At 41.9% G+C, this 21779-nt stretch overlaps 1 protein-coding gene across 7 annotated transcripts in view; it reads right to left on the bottom strand.

Moving 5' to 3' along the window:
* robo1 (roundabout, axon guidance receptor, homolog 1 (Drosophila)) overlaps positions 1-21779 on the bottom strand; it is a 314173-nt gene that overhangs the window by 170013 nt on the left and 122381 nt on the right. The window contains exon 1 of one of the 7 annotated variants that reach the window (XM_072691601.1): positions 20630-21344. The exons of the other annotated variants lie outside the window; for them this stretch is intronic. Coding sequence (XP_072547702.1) covers positions 20630-20678 — 49 coding nt within the window. The 5' untranslated portion in view covers positions 20679-21344. Of the gene's footprint in view, positions 1-20629; positions 21345-21779 lie in introns of those variants that run through there. 7 annotated transcript variants of the gene reach the window in all.

Genomic DNA, 21779 nt, shown 5'->3' on the forward strand with positions numbered 1-21779 from the left:
ATTCCAGAGGACACAGTTCCACTGCTCCACAGCTTAATACTGGGGGCTGGGGGGGGGGGGGGGAGTTATACCCCTGTATAGCCCACACCTGGCATTAGGCATAGGTTCATGTTTATCTGCTCTAGAGAGTCCTGTGTCAGCATAGGTACCACTCAAAGTAGCTGATGCATTCATCAGAAGGGGTGTCCACAAACATTTGGACACATCATGTTCATGTAGTTTATGATGTGTGTTTCTCTCCGTCTCTCTCTCTCTCTCTCTCTCTCTCTCTCTCGCACAGTCTGCTCATTGCAACACTCATAGTTAGATGACAAAAGCAAACCTCCACTGGACCATTCAGGTCAGCTAAGAGTAAAAAAAAACAAAAAAAACTTACACACACACACACACACACACACACACACACAAGGCCTCGCTCAGCAGGAACGGTGTGTTTCTACTTTACCAGCACAAGCCAACAGCCATCTTTTTATTTTCCTCTCACAAAAGCAAAGCTTTCCTCCCAGAACAAAAGAACCAGTGGAAACAAAGCAGCGACAGAAACTGAAGAACCGCAGAATTTCAAATCAGCTATCGCCACACAAAGCAGCTTTTCGCACTAATGACACTTAATTGCCCATTGTTTAAAAACATCTTCCACACAGGCTGGTCGCTAATAAAGCAATGTGTGAGTATGTGAGTGTGAGTGTGTGTGTGTGTGTATGTGTGTGTGTGTGTGTGTGTGGTGAATTCTGCGCTTTGTGTAGTGTGGCCTGGTCACTGAAGAAGATAGCGGAGTGAATTCGGCGTGGCGCACCCGTCCTACACACCACGGGGTCTTCACAATTAAAAACCCAACAGACCCTCCAGTCACATTCATGCATATTACATTTTATTACTATCTACCCTTCACCAAATGAAATCTACTCAGTCTGGGAGGGGAGGGGGGGGGTGAGAGAGACCCAGAAAGAGAGCGAGAGAGATAGAGAGTAGTTCTAATAAGTTCAGGTCCAGTGCCTGTATTAGCCTCACATGGAAATGAGTTTCCTTTCACTCTGTCTCTGTCAAAGAGGATTTCTTGGCATTGAAACAGAGAAAAGCAGCCAAAAGATCTCCACCATCCAGACAGGCTCTCAGAGCAAGGTTATACAGCACACCAGCATACGTGTGTGTGTGTGTATGAATGTATGTGCATGTGTACAGATGTAGGTGTAATGTGAATGCCCTGAAGCTGACACAGTTTCAGGTAACTGTATCTGGTCTTATCATGACCTCAGTAATGATCAAACAGCCGGGACACTTACGCACACATGAGTCACTTGCACTGTACTGCTCTACACCTGAGACATGCCTCGCTCTTCTCTAGCTGTAATTTATACATTCTTCGAGATGAGAAAAGAGGATATGGCAAAGTGATAACGTCAGAAAGTATAAACTCAGCAGAATGCACCAGCAAAACACATCTCAAAAAGGCTGTGAGAACCAGTGATCTCAGTGTAATAATGATACACTAATCATACAGAAAAAAATGAAAATTAAACAATGAAAAAAATGAATCTAATAACATGATATACTGAGCGTCTATGTGGTTTATCCATTTAAAAGACACTGGATGCTGTTTATTAAGTCTGTAAAACTGGTCTTTCTATGATGCATACACTTATATGTATATAGTATATGGTATAAATAGTAACTTTTAAGAAGTATTGCCAATAGAATAGGACTCTCTGGAGCAGATAAACATGTATTGGCACCTATTGGCACAATGTCTAATGCCAGGCAGGGGCTAAAGGGGCATTGAGCTGTGGAGCAGTGATACTGTGTTCTCTGAAATGATGGATGGTGCTCTATCCAATACTTCTGGGCTGAGATTGGGGAGTTAGGGAGGAGGTGGGGCGGTAATCATTCACCATCCTGACCTCACTAATATTGTAGTTGCACTCAAATCCTCATAGCAATGTTTCTCCAAATTGTAGTAAAAAAAACCTTCCCTGGACAGAAACAAACAAAAGCAGGATAAAATCCTTTTTAATACCCTTGTACCATTGAAGAAACAATGGATGAGCAGGTGTCCCAATATTTTTGTCCATATAATGTGGGTGTAATATAAGTATATATATATATATATATATATATATATATAGAGAGAGAGAGAGAGAGAGAGATAGTAAAAATACATAAAATTAATATAAAATACAGAACATTCATTTACCTTCTATTTGTACAATCTTACAGATTAAATATGTACATTGTTTTCAGCAACAGTGTGTTGTGTTTTATAGAACACCTTGAACAAATAAAGAAGTTCACAACATCCACAGTGTCCTCAGAGAAGTGTTTTATAACCCTATTCACTGCTATAACTAGAACACTCATCATCATCTTCACACCCTTACTTTATATCACCTTACATTACACATCAAAAATCTGTGCCCAGCCCGCCTCGGGCCGAGCGGCTGGCCTGCCCGTTCTGAGCCTGCGTAAGGCAGCCCAGCAGGAACTCTGATAGGACTATCTGAGCGGAGATAAGAGAAGGCGAGGGTGGCAGGCTGCGGCCTATCTCTAACACCATTAATCTGCGATTAGCAGCTCGTTTAGTGCGATTTATGGCTGCGATAAGCACAGGGTGCGCCTGTAGGCAGCGCAGCAACACTTACGTCAGCCATATAAAGAGTTTAAGAGAAGCACCATAAAAAGAAAAGGAGAGAAGGCGGATTGTGTTGAGAGTTCACGTCGTCAGACTTTGATCATTATGATCGTTAAATTCAAACTAAATGCACCAACTGTTTGTTCCGCCTGAACAGCGCACTTTTGAAAAGAAACGGCCCTAAATGGTTCTTGGCTTGGATGTACGGTTCTAGCGTATCAGTGGGTATTAGGTTAGGTCGATATTGGAGAAGGGAAAAAAAAAAAAAAAAGAATGAATCTGATCCAACCCTGTAACAAATCTAGCGTGAAATAGCACACACTCACACTGTGTGCTTCTTCCTGTGGGGTGGTGGAGTGTTTGAAGAGCCTGGGTATGAGGGCCTGCTTGCAGATGATCATCTTTAGTGAAGTGGTTTAGTGAATTAAGAAAAGCTCACTATATAGCTTCGAATATTGGAATTTTGGGTCATACTTAAAGTTTCAATATTGGTGTTGAGAACTTTAAAAGGTTCTTCCTACTCGTTTCATTTTCCAAGAATGGTTCTTTAAAGAACCTCCCACTGAAAGGTTTTTAGGTCCTGCAATGCAAACAAATTTGGTCTTAGTGTGGAGCCTCTTGCCCTGCACATTACATCAGCTAATTAACAAGGTGGGAGCAGGAGAACGCTAGAATGACCAGGGATGAGGGTCTGGAACCTGTGAGCTACAGTATGTCAAGGATTGGCACACATGATTTACATCAATGTAATTGCTTGGGATCTTATCAATTTTGTCATGCAAAAAAACTTGTATCTCCAAAATGGCAGCTTCAACAGAGAAGCAAACTTAACTTTCAATGGAAGTCAATGTAAAAATTGTATTCCAAGCCATTTTGGGGCACTTCTATTGGTCCATTTAACTTGAAATTTTGCCAGATTCAAATTATGCAAAAAAGAAGAAAATAGAGAATACAATATTTTAAAATATAAATAAATCAATGAAGTGTTTAATGAAGTATGATGTGTGATGTAGGATCAGAGGTGTCCACAAACTTTTGTTGGTGCTACAAAGGATTCTTTGAGAAATGCCCTAGAAGAACTGCTTTTTGTAAGAGATGTGAGTGTGAATAACCTTTAAATAGGTAACCATCCTTTACATTCACTTCTTTAAACCTTGAAAGGGTTCTTCACACACACACACCTTCTATGGGTCCTCTATGGAATTGTTCAAAGGTGCTTTGTGGCACCTTTATTTTTAAGAGTGGTTTCAAGGTTTTTGAATAAATAAGCCAATGAGGTCTATAATGGAGTAGGCCATGTACAACTGTGACTAAGACCAGGAACAAACGTGCATCAGTAATGTCTGGCCAATATCCGATCTGTTTAATAAGGTCAGCATCTGCATGGATGCCAACCCAGTACCCTGAATCAGTGGACATCTACTCAACACAAAAGGTGTTATGAGTGATGCCTTTGGTCCCTTTGTTAATATCGGTGTTCCTTGGACATTATAAAGAGTTCTTTATACTCAAACCTTATAAATACAACCCTGACCTACTGACATGCCAGTCTGGCTGAAATCTGAGGCTTGAGTGAAAGGTTCCCATCTGGGACAACAAGAGGCCATCGAAACGGAGACAGATCCACAGAGGATGGGGTCTCGGTCAGCTGTGAAAAAGATTGGGGGGGCGGGTGTGGTGTCCCATTGCGTTGGGGGTCAGCAGCAGCCCGGGAGAGCGCTCCTCTGGGAGGCTGCGGCCCATCCTGCCCCGGGGCCCCGCAGTCTCGAACTAAAACAATGGGGGCAGTCTTTCCACCCTCCAGCTGCAGCCGCTCTCTGCAGACACCTCCACACAGATGGAGAATAGCCTGCGAGGAGATACGGTCGCTCACTTCGATTCAAACCAAAGGCAAACAAAAAAGGAAGTCTGTTTAAATAAGTTTCAGAGTGGAAGTACGTTATTCTGTGGAGATTCTGGAGGAGGAGGCATGGCACGATTCAGGTCACAACTCCAACTGCATGTACTGTTTGTTTAGAGCATAAATAACACCATGGGCACACACTGTGCTCCACCAGCAGAATAAATAAAATGTATTTGATGCAAAGAAAGCTGTCCAGGGTTGCATTGCATTCCTCTACACCACATATCGCCCATGAACTAAAGAAGTTTAGATAAAAGGTCTAAGCAAGAATAGCTTGGTAGGAAGAAAACAAAGTATACCAGTTATTCCAAAAGGATCTGATCTCTCAGCAACCAACAAATCGAACTCCTCGAGAAGGTGATGATAAAAACAGCAAGGTCACTCTCCTTTAATAGCCTCAACTCTCAAAGCAGTGTCACATTCATTTTGGCTGCGTTCAGACCGGAGAAATCTGGAGAGATGACTGTCCGCACTGTTATTTGCAAGTGATCAGATTGATTTTCTATTTGCTTTTTATTTATATATATATATATATATATATATATATATATATATATATATATAAAGGAAATAAAAAGCAAATAGAAAATGACCCTCTAATATATGTGCACCTCTTATTGTTACTCTGATTGAACAAATCAATAATAAGCCTTTAGCCATGTGAACCGCATTCTGAATGGGTGCACACACCCACTCAGAAAATATTGCAGCGCATCCAACAATAAGGACGGCATGAAGCATCTTGGAAACAGTGATACTGTGCTTAAGCTTCAGCTCACAGACAGGTGACCAGATATTATCTTGACCCCGTTCACACCTGGTCACTTCATGTGTCTTGAGTATACTGGATTACATTTGGATAAGAAGGTGGTCTGAGATGCATCTGAAAACTAAAACTCCACCCAGTACAACCAAAACACCAATAATGAATAAACACACAATGAGTGAATTTGCATATACTGTCCCACACAGCAATCAGATTTGAGCCTGACTATTCAGAGATGCATTTGACTACCCAGTGTAAATGCATGTGGCTAAAATATTATCAAGATACAATCCATACACTAGTCATATAAAGTGACCAGGGTCACAGTTCCTTTAGCTATAGCAAACATGACCAGGTCATGACGCAAAAACATCCTTACAGAATCATACTACCACCACCATGTTTAACAGTTGGAATGCCGTGGTAGGTTTTTACCAGTGCCAAAGCTGCACTTTTGGATTCTGTCCGTAACACGTAGTTCTTTAGATAAGGCTCTTGGGTTCTCTGTCACTTCCTGGATGATTTTGCGCCTTGCTCTTGTCCACTCCTGGGAAGATAGTTTGACTCTGATTGCAGTTTGATGGAACCTTAAGAACCTAAGAAATGGCTTTTTCCAGGCATCCGCAAAGAAGAGCTTTGTAGCACCTTAATTTTTACACTTCAGATCACAATCATCATTGTGATATGCAAAAGCTTTAGGGAATGTCCCGTTTTATCTTCGTAGCCTGGGGCAGATTTTAATATGTTGAAGTAGATATGACCAAAGTTGCATGAGATGTTAGGTTAGATACAAAAGCTGCAATTAGCCACATTTATTACCCAGTGTTTGCTTCTAAACTGTAATAATGGAAAGCTCATGGGTGACATATCACCCAGCCCAAAAAAAGAGGGTGCATAACTCATTCCTCTCACATAAATAATTTACCTCCACTGTAGCCCAGCCTGAGGAACGTTCCTGCAGCAGGGCTGAGCTGCTGTGCTGCTCATTAGGAAGAGAGCTGCCATGTCTGTTTGGGAACAGTGGCAGATGGACCATTCCAGACTGTCTGCGTCAGAAAGACGGCCTGTCACTCGTCCGCACCATCAACAGCAATTACAACACCCGTCACGTATAAATGCGCTACGGCTCTTGTCTATCTGTGTGGAAACATCTCGATTCTCAGGGGACAAAAACATGAAGATGATATACACAATTAAATCAGAGACAGGATACAGGCCAAAGCCGTCAGGCTGACTGAGTGTGTGTGAATGTATGTGTGAGTGTATGTGTATGTTTGTTACAGAAATTTACAGGCACAGGGGAATATGTGTAAATGAAGTGTACAGCCAATTACATCTTGTTTTTGTTCCCTTGTCAAGTCTAATTCAAGAAGGTTTTGACCACAGTGAACGTCATTTCACATCAGTGATTAGGAAACCGCGGCACGGTGCTAAATCAAGGCTGCAGAACATTTACTGCCTAAAAATGGAAAATATTGCAGAGACAAATATTTATGCCAAATCAGAACCTGACTTGTCTTCTCTTCTGACATATACATTTAACATAAAGGTTCCTCAGTGGTTCTTGGTTTGAATGTATGATTCTGCAAAATCGTTGGTTGGTATAAGACTTCAAAAACAAATCTGTGCATTAACCTTTGAGATATCTCTGGTCAGTCTGAAGTTTTTCTATCTGTCATGTACATTTTAAATAATGGTTATTTAATGGTTCTTGGCTTGGACAGGCTTGGACAAAAAACTTTGTATTTGTATAGAACTGCAAAAATATCCATGTATCAACATTTTAGATACCCCTATAACTTTTCTAACCATAACCTTTCTACCATATACATTTAACATAAGTTACTCAATGGTTCTTGGCTTGAACGTATAGGGCTTCAAAAAATATCCTTGGTCAGAGCCTGATTTTTCTTACTTTCGGTCATAAACATTTAACACAAAGGTTCCTTAAATGGTTTTTGGCCTAGGCGTAAGGTTATTATACCACAAAATAACTATGTCTAAACCTTGGAGATATCCCTGGCCAGAGCCTAAGGTTTCTCCTTTTCTGCCATAATCATAAGGTCCTACGGAAACTATGGACTGGTATAGAAATATGTAATATCCATGTAATTTCTTCCTTTCTGACATATACATTTAACATACATATTCCTCAATGGTTCTTGACTTGGTTTTAAAGTTTTAAGAAAACTTTGATATCCTTGGTGAGAGCTTGATTTTTCTTGCTGCCATAAACATTTAACATAAAGGTTCCTCGAATGGTTCTTGGCTTAGACATAAGGCCCTACAAAAACTATGGACTGGTATAGAACTGCCTAATATCCATGTAATGTCCATGTTTCACACTTTTGCACTTTTTTGCACTTAAAATAAAGCTTTCACAATGGTTCATGGCTTGGATGTAAGGTACAAAGACTACAAAGACTTGTGATATCTAACCACAGAATATCCATGTCCCAACCTTGACATATCCCAAATGGATATTGAGGGGCCCAACTATCCATTCTTCTATACACTCTTAAACATGACGTTTTCCAGCTTGGGTGTAACATCTAAACCATTTGAAGGTTTTCTAAACTTTAAAAAGCTTCTTCTCTACAAAGGTTCTCCAGGGAACCAGAGCGGTTCATCTACAGCCCTGGTTCAAATAATCCTTTTTTGGCACCTTTACTTTTAAGAGTATTCTTTACTTCATGGCACTGGAAGCACTGAAATACAGGCTGTCCAAGAGCAGAGCCACATTTCCCAAGGTCATACTCGCTCCCTGCCGCATCTCAGCGCCCGTCACACCTCTCGCAGTGAAGCGAACTTGACCCTAGCCCTCACTTGGCACCGTCAGCCCGTGGAAGAATATGGCACTCAGGGCTCCACGCCAAGGAACGAGAACAGCCTCTACAAGGCTGCCAGAGTCACAGAGCATGACAAGCTGGGGGGAAGAAAAAATATCAAACGCCTTTTAAATATCATTTAGTAGATGGCAGATGCGATTTCAGTGGAATGGGGGCTAGGTTACGCAGGAGCACTTATCAGATGACTTGTAGCACTTAACGATCTACAAAGAGAGGCAAACACTAAGACAGTCAGTGGATGGTGGACTGATCCAGGCTTTAGGTTAAGACTTTGTGTCCAAGACAGAGTTACAGTGTTAATGTTTCAACACCCTCAAGAGACTTTGTCCGAAGGGCTGATTACTCAACCTGTTTTTTACTGCTGCTAAGAAAGGGGATTTCCATACTGTCCATGCGCTGGATCTCTCAGAAGAGGCGCTGACAGCCTGTCGTTGTTTTTGATGTGGCATGCATGGACGAATCAAAATAGCAGTTATGGAAGGCACCTTTTACCGCGGCCTAGACCAAAGGACCATGGTCTCAGTCTGGATCAAACTGAACCATGGTTCATTTTGTCTGCAAAATGATAGATCTGCAGAAGTCTTGTAAAATCACTTCGAATCAGATGGTTCAGACTTACAGACCAATTAGTGAAAGTTGAGGCAGGCTATCATCACCCATTAATAAACAATAGAATTAGAAGGAGCCTCGAGTACAGCGCTTACGATTGGTGCTGCATGTAGAAATGCCATAATATCAGCAGTACAGTGGCGCGCCTCACTACATACCTTTTATTATATTGTAGAGATGCGTCATTATAAGTGTAGGACCCAAGTTGGTGATGTCAATGGGACCTTGGGTATATCATAAAGTTCCTTTGCATGCTCTCTAAGCTGCAATGTGAAACCAGAACCAACCAGATCAAATGTGTACAATGTACCAAAAACATGAACCTCGGTTTGGACCTTGGTTCCAGACTTTAGGTGTGAAAATGCCCTAAACTGCTGAAGACAAGGCTCAAGAGCAGTGCAAATTTCATAGTGTCCTGGTCAAGTATATATTGTATATATATGAATGATTTAGATTTAGCAAGAACATGGGGAAATGGCTGACTTGGGCCCACAGCACCCATCCCATTTCCCAATTAACCACAGTTCTTAATGCTGGTAAGCTCGTTAAAGGCACAGTCGGGCCTATAATAGAGGCTGACTTCTGCAGATCTATAATTACAGAAGGCTTTCACTACAGGCATTTAATGGAATGTCTCTACTCCCCAGAGGATGTCACCTCCAAACTGCTGACATTTCTATTGTCTATCTCCTAAAATCTCTCAGTTTTATGCAATGACGGTCTCTGTGCAAGACAGGTTGCATACTGTCAATCAGCTCCCGCATGCAACACACAGTTCCTAAGCTCTGCACAGCAATACACAACATTGCAGATGGAACAAAAGGTACCATAAAATGTAAAAAAAAATGTAATTAAAAACAAGCTCACTGAAAAAATCCTTTAATACAATGAGTCACGGACCAATTAAAAATCCGTTCTCTTCTCCACAGTAGCAGAAAGACCAAAGTGTAGCCGTAATAGCTAGCCTCTCTCTCTTTTTTGCGAAAACCTAAGCATTTAATGGAAGCATTTTATGGTGGAAAAGTCATAGTCATGCCGCCACGGACAATGAATGAACCGTCACAATTATCACCATTAAATGAGCACAGAACATAACTTGATCTGAAGACTAAATGCGGTGCCACAGACTTGATTGATGGCGACAGTGATTAAGTGCTAGCATAGCAGTATGTGCGCCTTAGCCAAACAGCTTGTCTTACAGCAGTTAAGTGCTAGCCAAGCCTCAATCCGAGAATAGGGAACAATCCCACAAGTGAACATTCTCTGAAAGCCTGGCCGCACTAAGGAGATGTGACAATGTGCTAAGTTTAATACGATACACTGCTAAGACAAACCAGTAATATGGTGTAACTGGCCATACAGTGCATTTCTAATGGATCCCAACTCAATTCTGATTCCCCCTTGTTTAACGTCATGGTGAACTCATCTCGTGAGTACTTGATTTGCAGGGTTTGAAATGGGGGTGGGGGTCGGGTGGGTTTGAGGCTCTCTTTAAAATAATGGTGCTACAAAAGGTTCTTTGAATGATGCCACAGAAGAACCACTTTTGGTCGCCAAAAAAAACAATATTTTGTAACAGAGATGTCCGAGTGTGAAGAACCTTTACATCAAGTGAAGGTTCAAGAAGTCTCAAGAAGGTTCTTCACACTCTTACATCTCTTTATGAAACCTGAAGTGTTTTTTCTATGGCAGGGGCAGGCAATTCCAGCCCTGGAGGGCCGGAGTTTCATGCTCAAGCACACGTGATTCAACTCACATCAATTGTCAGTAGATCTGTTTGGCTTTGTTCAGACTGCCAGCCCAAATCTTTGACATATCTAGATTGTATCCATGTCTCCAGATTGAGTTTTGATGGTCTGAACGGCCAAAGAAACACATTTTTTTGCTAATCGGATCCAATCCACATTTGAAGGTGGTTCGAATACGCAAATCTGATCAGATCACTTCTGTCGTCTTCTCAACAGATCTGTATTGAGAAACGAATCCAATTTGCCTGCAGTCTGAACACAGCCTTATGTAGCACCTTTATTTTTAGAAATCTAGGAGTTTTCTCGAACCCCCATGACAGGAAAACAATCTTCCATAAAAAGATCCATTAGATGTTTTTCTTTTTCAACAACAGACCCACTCATTTATCCCTATATTTAGTATTTGAGACAGTGAATATTCACACTGGGGTGGTTCAGGGACAGTTATTCAAAAAACATATTGAGTTCCTCCTCCCAGCTCTAAGGCCTTTGCCAATATCTGAAAATCAACTCATAAAATACTGTAAGAAGTCATAGAAAACTTCTTTCAATGCCAAAACTCACAGAATCACAGCTAAATCGGCTTAGTGCTATGCGGGACTTAATGTCGAGCCAATGGCTTTCGTTTCAGTTAGCATCAACATGACATGGAGAAGCAGATTACGACAGGGAGTTCTTGGCTCATTGCCAGGGAGAGTTAGGACCTTTTTTCCCCCCTGTACAGATTTCAATTATCGGAGGCCTCAGAGTTGCACATGGTAAGCTTCTAGACAGGTAGCACTGCACTGAACTGCTGAACAAGCTACAAAACTCTCTGTAATCAGTTACTTTGCATGACTTTACATTTTTCACAGTGTATCTAAATAGGTCATCCATTCATTTCAGAAGACATCCTAAAGCATTCCTGCACTGGTACAAAATCTGGACCTATAGTTGCTTATGCATTTCAAAGTCAGACTTCTGAAAACGGTGCCTCTTCACAGCTTGTCAGTCTAAAGAACACACGCATTTCCTCTGGCTCATAATCTGTCTACATCAGGATTCGCCTCGGGACTCAGAGCAGTTAAGACTTTTCATAGAGCAACACCATTGGTCGCTCAGGTAAGAAATGTGAAAGCAAGAAAAACACACAGGAGCCCTGCCTTCAGCGGCACTAAGTCAACAGCCGTCCCTTTAAAGCAACCTGTCAGACGTATTGATATTCCGGTCCACTTTGCGAGCAAGAGGTATGATGTATTCTGCTGCAGAGCAGGACTTCTGAGAGCAGCCCAATTAGACAGTGCAGGCCCACAGGCGGGAGGGGGAGGAGGTCCATAATTGAAGAAAATCACTTACCCATAATGCAACAGGGCTGCGCGGGATCAAAGGTAGCCTATGTGAGAAGGTGAACAGGCCATGAGGGGGAGGGACCATGTCTTTAAATCAACTAATTAGTGGCCCCACTTTTTCCTGCTAATTTAATCCCCCCTCTCTTCAGTCTCTTTGCTGTGCTCTCTCCAGCAGACAGACACCTCCAAAGGGGGAGTTTTTAGCATTTCAAAAGTGTATCCAAGCTTTCCAGAGCGCAGGAAACAGAATGGTCACCAGGGCAAGGAAGCTGATCTCGTCAAGAAACAGAGAATGAGCTGGGGGAGAGGGAAAGGGAAAAAGAGAGGGAGGGGGAGGGCATCAGGGAGGAATGGCGGTCTTCAATGCCATCTTTCAGTTCTCAGTCTTCCCAGCAGAACACAAGAAAAGGCTGAGTCTGAGTCTCTTTAAAATGCATATAGCAGTGCACCCTTTGGTAGGCCTGTGTTTCTGCCCAGAACAAAGGCTGACTAAGACTAGCCTGAGAGTCTGAGCTTGCAAAGTCTTGCATTGTGTAGTGTTGAAAAATGCCAGGCACCAGCACAGCATCCACTAAAGGTAGGATGGGAATTACAACCAAGTGTATGATCAGTTTTACCTCTCAAAAAACCAAAATATTAAATCAAATCTGAAAACCGTGCACATTAACCACAGGTTGCTTCCCATTTCCTACAACACCATTCTCCAAATGGGAGTGAGATGCGACACATAAAAGCTACAATTCTGGGCCTTTTTTGACTGTTTGTATTTTTTTGGATGGTTCTGCGTCCGCCTTCCAGTCCATGGGGGGGCTATTGTGTACCCCGAGTCCTTCATGGGCAGCCCCTCCTCTTTCTCCAAGTCTAACAATTACCCCGTTGAGGCGACACAATGCCTGGAGCCCGTGGCAGCCCCCACAGGGGCTTTCTATGTGTCGGCTTGCTTTATCTGTCAAAGTGCTGCAGTGACCGGCAACAAAAAGGCAAGTCTTAAAAACAGGCAACATAAAAGGCTGAAGGGGGGAGGATAGGGAGAAAGTGGGATACTTCATTTGTTTTTAGTCACAATGAGAAAATAAGCCATTTCTCAACACCAGGATTCAGCTGACAGCATATGAAAGAGAGGGAACAATCATCAAAAAAAGCCATGTGGACAGCACATCAGGTTGGGAAATGCTAAACCAATTAAAATTTCCTCATACGATGTAATACCTGCTAGAAATGCTGTTTAAAAAAATCAATAGAAATGTCTTCCAAGTGGTTGTATCAGCAGAACTACATCCGCATGCTCCTCAATTACCCTGAACAGCAGGCCACGAACTGCAGGCAACACAAGCTGATGTGAAACAGAAGACGCTTGGCCACGTATTGGCCACAGGTCAGTATTTCAAAACATTGAGAAGGCCATCATCTTCAGTAAGACCATGAAAACACCTGTAATCAAGATTTTTCTCTTTCATGAGTCAGTCAGTTGAAAAGAATCCGCAAGAACAGCTCTGGACCATGACAAATAAGTCCCGATCCATGACCCTTTTCCAGATAATCCTTGTCAGAGCGACCTCCAAAATCACTGAAGCTCGACTGTTCTCATTCCTGCCGTCCACAGGGTTTAACATAGTTCTGATGTCTCGGATACGCTGTGACTTCACTGCTCATTCCCAGCCAGAAGGACGCAACCAGATCCATTAACCAAGCTTTAAAGCGGTGACCACCACCGCCATCGTCTCTTTTCCACCGAGCTCGCTCATCATCACCGGGCTGGCCGTCTGATAGTTAGAGGTATGCTTACATTCCACAAGGGTTTAAAATACCGCAAGAGTGAGGGGACTAAGTGCATGGTAGAGTGATGGTGATGGTGGTCGTGGGGGAGGGAGTGGGGTGGGATGTCCCTGAGGGTTCCAGACCAAGACTGTTTGAACCATCTTGGTGCTCTCAGATTCTCATGCCGAGAGTGATTACGTGCTCATCAGTGGTAACACAACCCAACAAATTACATCCTATTGACGATTAATTGATCTGTAAATTAAGCCTGTTAAAAACTTCCTGTAAGCTCATTATAGCAAATGTGTAAAGGACACAGAAAAGCAAAATACAGCGAACTACAGTCTTAACTGAGCTGCAGTGATCTAAGTTATTACACAAAATGGTCATAAATATGTTGTTTGGTGTCTGAGATATCATTTAATAATAGTTTTGAGATCAGCTTTACAATTAAAATGTTCACTTTACAATTAAAATGTTCACATGGTCAAATTGTACATGCAGAGTGCGGCAGGACAAAGTAGCGCCTAAAGAAAGCTTACTTTGTCAAAATTGTATGTAAAAAAAATGAACGTAGGTTAACTAGACTGGTTTGACATGCCTGCTGTTTACCCTGCTTTTATTAGCTAGTTTAGCCCAGCACTACAACTCACAGAAGCAGCATAGCACAGCATGGCATAGCTTTAAACAGTGTAACAAGAGAAGAAGCCAATCCGGCAGCTTTTAGCCTAGTACTGATATCCACTGATTCCCTGGCTTTCGCTTTATCATGCCAAGTTTGAGCGCACTTTTTATGGACACTGGCACAGGAAAAGCTCCAGTCAAAAAGGCCTGGTTCACATAGTTACCCGTATTCCCATAATTAGCAGTGTCTGGAGGGAATGTGCTGCTCTCTAGTATCAGCAACACCATAATTTCCTGAAGTGGACGTTGCATTTTACCACATCACAGCTTTAGGTCTGCAAACGCTTCCACTAGTGAGGGGTTGTTAGAATTGGCTTTGCAGCTCTGATATAGAGGATATGCAGGAATATTTCACAGTATGTCACTCTTTTCTCTTTTAGGGCACCTTAAATGTTTTGGACTGTGTAGAAATGTGTTGTAATGCACAGTGATATTGTTATAGCCCTACTGAATTAGGAATTCAATTCAAGTCCATCAATGGAAACAAGTGGATTTAAGAAGTAATGTGATGCCATGACTATGCTCCTCAGCTAGCCCACACAAGAAGACCCTCCTGCAGTCTAACATTGTAAAAAAAAAACATATATAGATCTGCAGAGCCCACGTTTACCCTTAATCCTGAACTCCAAGCCGTTTAATTCCACTTAATTAGGCTTAGGCAGACGTTAATTGGGATTTGGGAGGCTACCCACATAGCTCAGTGTGTGCTGTCGTTTCTCACAGGTATGAAGGGATCAGGATTACTAATCCCCAACCTGAGCAACAAAGAGCACTTCCTGGTGGTGGACATCAGGAGAAACCACAAGATCAATGATAACGATAATAACTGTGTTTACGAAAATAAAAGAATCGTTAACAGGTTCCGGCAGCGTGTGTACTTTTTCTCCTGGTACACCCTGTGCTGCATTGGTGTATAAGCGGGTTAGACAAAACCAGATCCTATACAGAGTACTAAGGATTAAGGCACTTTCTATGACAGGTGGACAAGGGAAGAGATGGACTGCAGAAGAAAGAGATATGCTTCACCTGTGAGAACATTTATCATTAATTGGGCTCTGGCGCCTACTGTGCCCCGTCACAGCCTTACAATTTATTATCCACACTTAAGAGACCGTCCATCCATCTGAGCACCGACTGCTCGGCTCCACAGGGGTACAGTGCGATGAATAGGGTTCCTGGGAACATTCCTCAGCACTTTCCCTCTTTTTCTTTCTTCTTTGACATCGGCACACCACACTGCACTGACCTATCTATAACAGAAATGCCAGGATGCTCTAAGGCCAGGAGGCTGAACTCAACGTCCAGTGTGTGAATAAGAAAAGTACCATCCATCACACTGGCTAATCTCTTATAGTTCAAATGATTGGTGAAAAGGATGAGATTAAAAGAGCTGAAGTAAAGGGACACATAGACAAAAGGTAGCCACCTGGCTGCTTCTAATGGTAATTAGCTAAAGTGTAGCCTATTTTTAATGTAGCCTGTTCATAGGTGTTCAGTTGCAAATCAGGCGAGGGGCCCAGAAACTTTATGTCGGAAGTGGCGCTTGGCATGGAAGGATTTCCTGAAGCAAAATCCTGTTAGCAGAGGGAGGGCGAGAAGTTGGTGAACTTTTGACAAATGAGACACCAGTCACTGATAAGAGCCATTTAGTGTATGACAACGGCGTGAATCACCAGGTTAACGCACGCATATTTATCATGGCTCACTATCATTTAGTTAACAACCCCTCTGGAGCACTGAGCTAACCAGCAAGTCTTTACAGGCCTGCCTGCACTAGAGGATGAGGTAGTGGCAAGTCTCACACTCAGCATGAACGGGAGAGTATTGAACTTCATGGTAAGGCAAAAAAACTCACACACCACAGTACCACAGTGCCCGGTTTGATATCCCTACATGTGAAAATCCAGATCAACTATACAGGGCACAATTCTAGGTAACAAAATTCAACAAGGTAGTGAACGATTTTGGACACCTTGTTATGCAAGTGAAAAAAGCAGTGCCAATACATAGCCATGCATTAGTCTAAAGTCACCATGCCCGTCCGGCAGACAGAGGGGTAGAAAGCCCTGCAGCACTGGGCTGTGGAGCAGCGGGACTGACTTCTTCTCTAGAGTGCTGGAGCTTCAGCCTAGACCTCTGGAACAAGTGACATTTTTAATCTATAACTAATCTTCCATTGCTGACAAACATGAAATCGGAACATGATCCAAACCAATTAATTTCTTGTTCTTTAAAATAAAATAAAAAATAATTCCACCAAACAATGAATGACTGAATGACTGGTTTACATCTCAAGGACTTTTTTTTTAAGAAAAAATTTTAAATTTCACTTCTAATTTTACTTAATCCCATAGATTCTGAAGATGTTGCTACTGCTAAAGAATCACCTCCAGGCTAACAGTGGCAGCACCTACCACTTGCTGTCTCCAAACACCTGCTGTCCTTGACTCTGCCGTCTCACAGGTGTCTGATAATACAGGCGTCCACAGTGGCTGCGGTAATTAGAGAGATCCACGGCTGGAAACGGCCACTGGAACAGAAGCGCTGGAGCATCCCCAAGGATGAGAAGCCTTGCCACAGCGTTTGAACTGTGACCTTCTGACCTGTTTCTCTGCAGGAGCTTGTTAAAACGGTATGCTGTTTCCTCAATCGAACGACAACTCGCAGCAACACTCCTCATTGCGTATTCGCAGGGAAGCTGCGAAGGCCTTCAATACTGACGGAGAATCAAGGACTGCGTTTTTCCACCGGGACAAACACCAGCCACAACCACATGAAAGTGGCTGAAGCAGCAGAGCGGGAGTACTTAAAGGAATACTCAAAGAGTTGTGCATCTAAACCTCTTAACTGCCACACAACACATAATAGAAGTCAATGGGAAGTGGATTCAGCACCTGCCCATTGATTTCCATTAAAAACGTGTCTCACTTTTCTGTTATTTTGCTACACGGGTGAGCAATTCCGGTCCTGAAGGGTCTGATTCCTGCACAGTTGTGTGCTTTTCCTGCTGAAGCACACCTGATTCAACTCGCCTGTTAATTGCCAGGTTTAGGGGAGAGGTGAAATCAGCAAACTGTGCTGGACTATGTGTGTGTAGCAGGTAGAAACTGTAAGGTGACCACATTATTACAATATAAAAAAATATACACTCTTAACAATAAAGGTGCTACAAAGAGTTCAGAGATTTGAGCATAGAAAACCCATAAAAAGAGCAACACTATATGTCCAAATGTTTGTGGACACCCCTTCTAATAAATGCATTTAGCTACTTTTAGTTGCTGACACAGATGAACAAATGCACACACACACCTGTAGAGAAGTACTGCCAATAGAATAGGACTCTCTGGAGCAGATAAATATGAACCTATTGTCACCATGCCTAATGCCAGGTGTGAGCTAGAGGGGTATAAAGCCCCTCAGCTTTGAGGTGGACAGTAGAGACAGTTACTCTAACAAAAGCAGGTTAAACTCTTTTTAATACCCTTGATTTCAGAAGAAACAATGAACAAGCAGGTGTCCCAATACTTTTTGCCCCCCATAGATGTAAATTTAAAGGGTCTTCACCAATGTAAATGCCCTTCACACTCATAGCTACTTTACTTTGCTTCATGGGGCCGAAAGAACCATCCAGGAACCTTTATTTTTAAGTGTACTCTAAATGCTGACGTTCTCACTGTAGCTGCTTTCTTACCTAACCAAGAGAAAGTAACCCACTCCAGACTAAATATGAAAGTGACACAGAAACAGGTCAGCACTCTGGCCACGTGCCTCTGTCCACAGAAATGACTTCAATCTTGTGGCCTTTTCCTTCCACTTTGTGACTTCTCGCAAATAAACTGTGGTCATATTCGGTCTGGTTGAGGAAAGAGAATTGCTGTAGCTTTCAAGCAGGCCTAACAGGCCCTTAAGGACTCTCTTATGGAGTCAGGATCTTAAAAAGAGTGTGTAAATTGTTCTTTCTATTGTGTCGTAATGAACACATCGCTCACGTCTGCAGATAGAACCTGAACTCCCGCACAGGCTCGACATGAGGTGGAGTAAAGCTGTAATAGTCTTCCAAGCTTGAACTTGAAAACAATTACTTCAGTCTTAACGATAATTACAAAGTCCAGCTAAAACTATAATATAATGTAATGAGAGTATGAAGTCATTACAGCGCCTTGACTTCTTAAATCAGCGCTTTCCAAACTATAGGTTTCATTCTAAATGCAAGGAAGGAACTCAGCAACCCTCAACTGTATATGATCCTACACTTTTAGAGGAGATACAGCACTGTCTTTAGTGAATACTAAAACACAGTGCTGCAGGTGATTCCAGGACTGCAAGCAAAGCATTCATTTACAGTAAGTGCTGTTATTTACCATGCTAAATGCTACCTGGAGCTATAATCCCATAATACAGCCCATACTACATGCCTGGGAGATGTTTCGTGGTGTATCATGATGTTACACATATGATCATTTTATTAAGATCATTTTATTTTAGCATGGATTGCTATCAGCTTCAGTTCCTGCAGGAAGTGAAAAGGATATGAATCTGGATTCTGGTTATCTGTAACAGGCAGAGTTTTCAGTGTCAGTGTGCAAATCAGCTCTGCACCTATCTGCCCCAGGGCTGTACGAGGCCGGGGACTCAAAGAGAAAAAAATGATGGTACGTGACCAAGCCTATCCTTCATGGCGACCGCAAAGCGAAGGCAACAAAACAGACAACAAAAGTCAAAATGCCTCAGTAAGCATGACACATTTACTTTAAATGACACCGTAGTTCCCGATTCACTCGAACAAGACAGACAGGTTCCTCACAACACACGCTAAAAGCCAGGCAAGTCAAAACCTAGTGACATCATCAGGGAGAATTTCAGCAGGGAGATACTCCGGCATGGCTGCTGTTGTCTGTGACAACAACTTAAAACCTTCTCAAACAAGGATTTCTACAGTTATGAGGAATATAACAGACTATGTCACACTGTCACGCCATTGCAGAGGAAGGCCAGAGAATAACTAATGATTATAGGTGGAATAGGGGGACACTCTGGAGCAACCACAGATGAGGCAAAAGTCATCATACTCAATCCTAAACAGTGGCTAGAGGGTTATAAAGCCCCCAGCTTTGGGTTGGGGGACAGTGGAATTGTATTGTTCAGAGTGATGGAGCTCCAGTAAATGCATTTAGGGTAAGCTGAGGCGGTGTTTATATTTAATAGTATTACCTGAGTTTACTAATGATATTGTGGGGTTAAAATAATATTTTTCTGTATACATCATTTTGTATATATATATATATAAAATGATGTATACAGAAAAATATTATTATAAATATTATATATATATATATATATATATATATATATATATATATATATATATATATTTATATATATATATTTTTTTATAAAGGTCCTATATATTAATTTACAAATATGAATGCACCCATATATATATATATATATATATATATATATATATATATATATATGTGTGTGTGTGTGTGTGTGTGTGTTTTGCCACACATTGTTTTCTCTAAAAACTTTAAATAGTACTAAATAGTAAAGTACTAATTGTGTGAATTAAATGTTTTGTCTATATTCATTGTTTTATATATTTTGCCACATTTGTTTTTCTCTAAAAACTTTATATTAAAATATATGAAGTATATGAAATATTACATACTTTAAGATTAAGATACAAGATACAAAGTGTATCTTGAAAAAAATACAAAGATTCAATGTTTTTGCATAACAGTGCATGTATACAGTATGCCTGCTTATTGCCACCATCAATCACAAATCACTGTATTAATTTATTTATAATTTAGTAATTTAATTATTTACACAACAAATTCTTGCATGCAAAAACATTGTAAATCCAAACTGGCAAATTTACAGGGCAAGAAAATACATTATTTACTTTCAAGGCTGGTCAATGTAGAAAGATTTTCTGGAGCAGAAAATTCTGGAGCAGTTTTGGCACAATGTAAAGAACAGGATTCACATCATGCCAAAAATAAAGGACGGGCAAATCGGGAGATACAAGGTTCTTGTGTATTTTTTTTTGTTTTTTTTTTATCAACACAATATCTACACTAGAGCCGGAGATCAGGGCCTAGTCTGCAAAATTCAAAGTTCACCTACAACCAGGCATGTGGACATTAATACAGTGCACTGGCCGGCAGAGAGAGCGAAGAGCCAGTAACGCTGAAAGCTGAAGCCACTGGAGAACAGGACGGAGCGCAATCTGCGCTGAAGGGAAACGCACAGCTTCACTGAAGGAAAGTTACGCAGCGGAGAGAGAGAGTAAGTTACTCAGTTACTCAGAGCTGGAAACGCTTCACAATCAGTAGCAGTGGCGCATACATACCTGTGCAGATGTGTACAAATAAAAGAGCAAGTCCAAGAGCTCTGGCCATTATCACTCCAAACAGCCCAAACTGCTTTCTGATGATGTTCTGATGAGTAATCCACAGAGTTTTAGCAGAACTGTGCGAATTTTAGATCCTTCATCTCATTAGATCCCAGTTCCCAAGTTGAACGCAGCTCAGTGTTTTAAAGGAGCAAAACTGTGAACGCCTGTTTAATCCAGGTTAGGATGGTGAGAGCGAGTACTCCATGAGTGAGGAGAGGTAAAAAGGTAAAGATAACTTTAAACAGATACAAACACTGAGTTAAATAAACCAAAGTCGAGTATCCTCAGCTCTGAGCTGCATCCTCTCCCCCCTCTCTCTCTCTCAGGCTCCCATCCAAAGTCTGCCAGAAGTGCGAGGCTGTGGAGATGAAGCTCAAACTGTGTCAGAAGTTCTCCAAGTTGATTAAAAAGTGTCAGCAAAGTCCTCCACACTGCAACCCGTCCACTGTCACATCATTCAGCACCACATGGGCATCACCTTCTGAATGCGTGGGCTTTAAAAACTTCACAGATGTTTCTTGAGGAAAAACAAGGCAGCAGAGTCTGGAGCTCCTTTTCTGCACTTTGCGTAAAACTGCGTAAAACTGCGTAAAATTCCCAGTCGTGTTTCTCCTCGTCTCTGTTGAAATGTTTCACTTTTCTGCTGCTTGTCTCTGCGCCGAGAGCCCGTCTCCACCTCCGGCTGAGGGGATTTGAAACAACGGTGCTTCATTCAAACGGCATGAATGGGAACTCCGAATGGTACGGTCCACTCTCCCCCCACCAGGAGCGAACAATGGACCGTTCCCGTGGAGAGTATTAACCCTATGTGAGCCGGCGTGGAGAACACAACAAGAACCTCCCTGTAAAAGCACCTGTGATTAATCCAGGTTCAGTGTTGAAGCTTCACGATCATTTTAATCAATCCAAAAATCTCCCAAAATCTGCCAAAATGTAAAGTCATCTAAAGAGCCCCTTTGACCTGACTTGGCAAGAGTTTCTCCTCAGTAACGTTTACTACCTCAGCTGATTTTCCATCAATGCCATGCCTGAAAACAGTTCCTCCAAAAGTTCATCCAAATTCCTGCGTTTATTATTAAGAAATACATTAATAAATACATATGTT

This window comes from Salminus brasiliensis, chromosome 11, assembly GCF_030463535.1.
Source record: "Salminus brasiliensis chromosome 11, fSalBra1.hap2, whole genome shotgun sequence".
In the NCBI taxonomy this organism is placed as follows: Eukaryota; Metazoa; Chordata; class Actinopteri; order Characiformes; family Bryconidae; genus Salminus; species Salminus brasiliensis.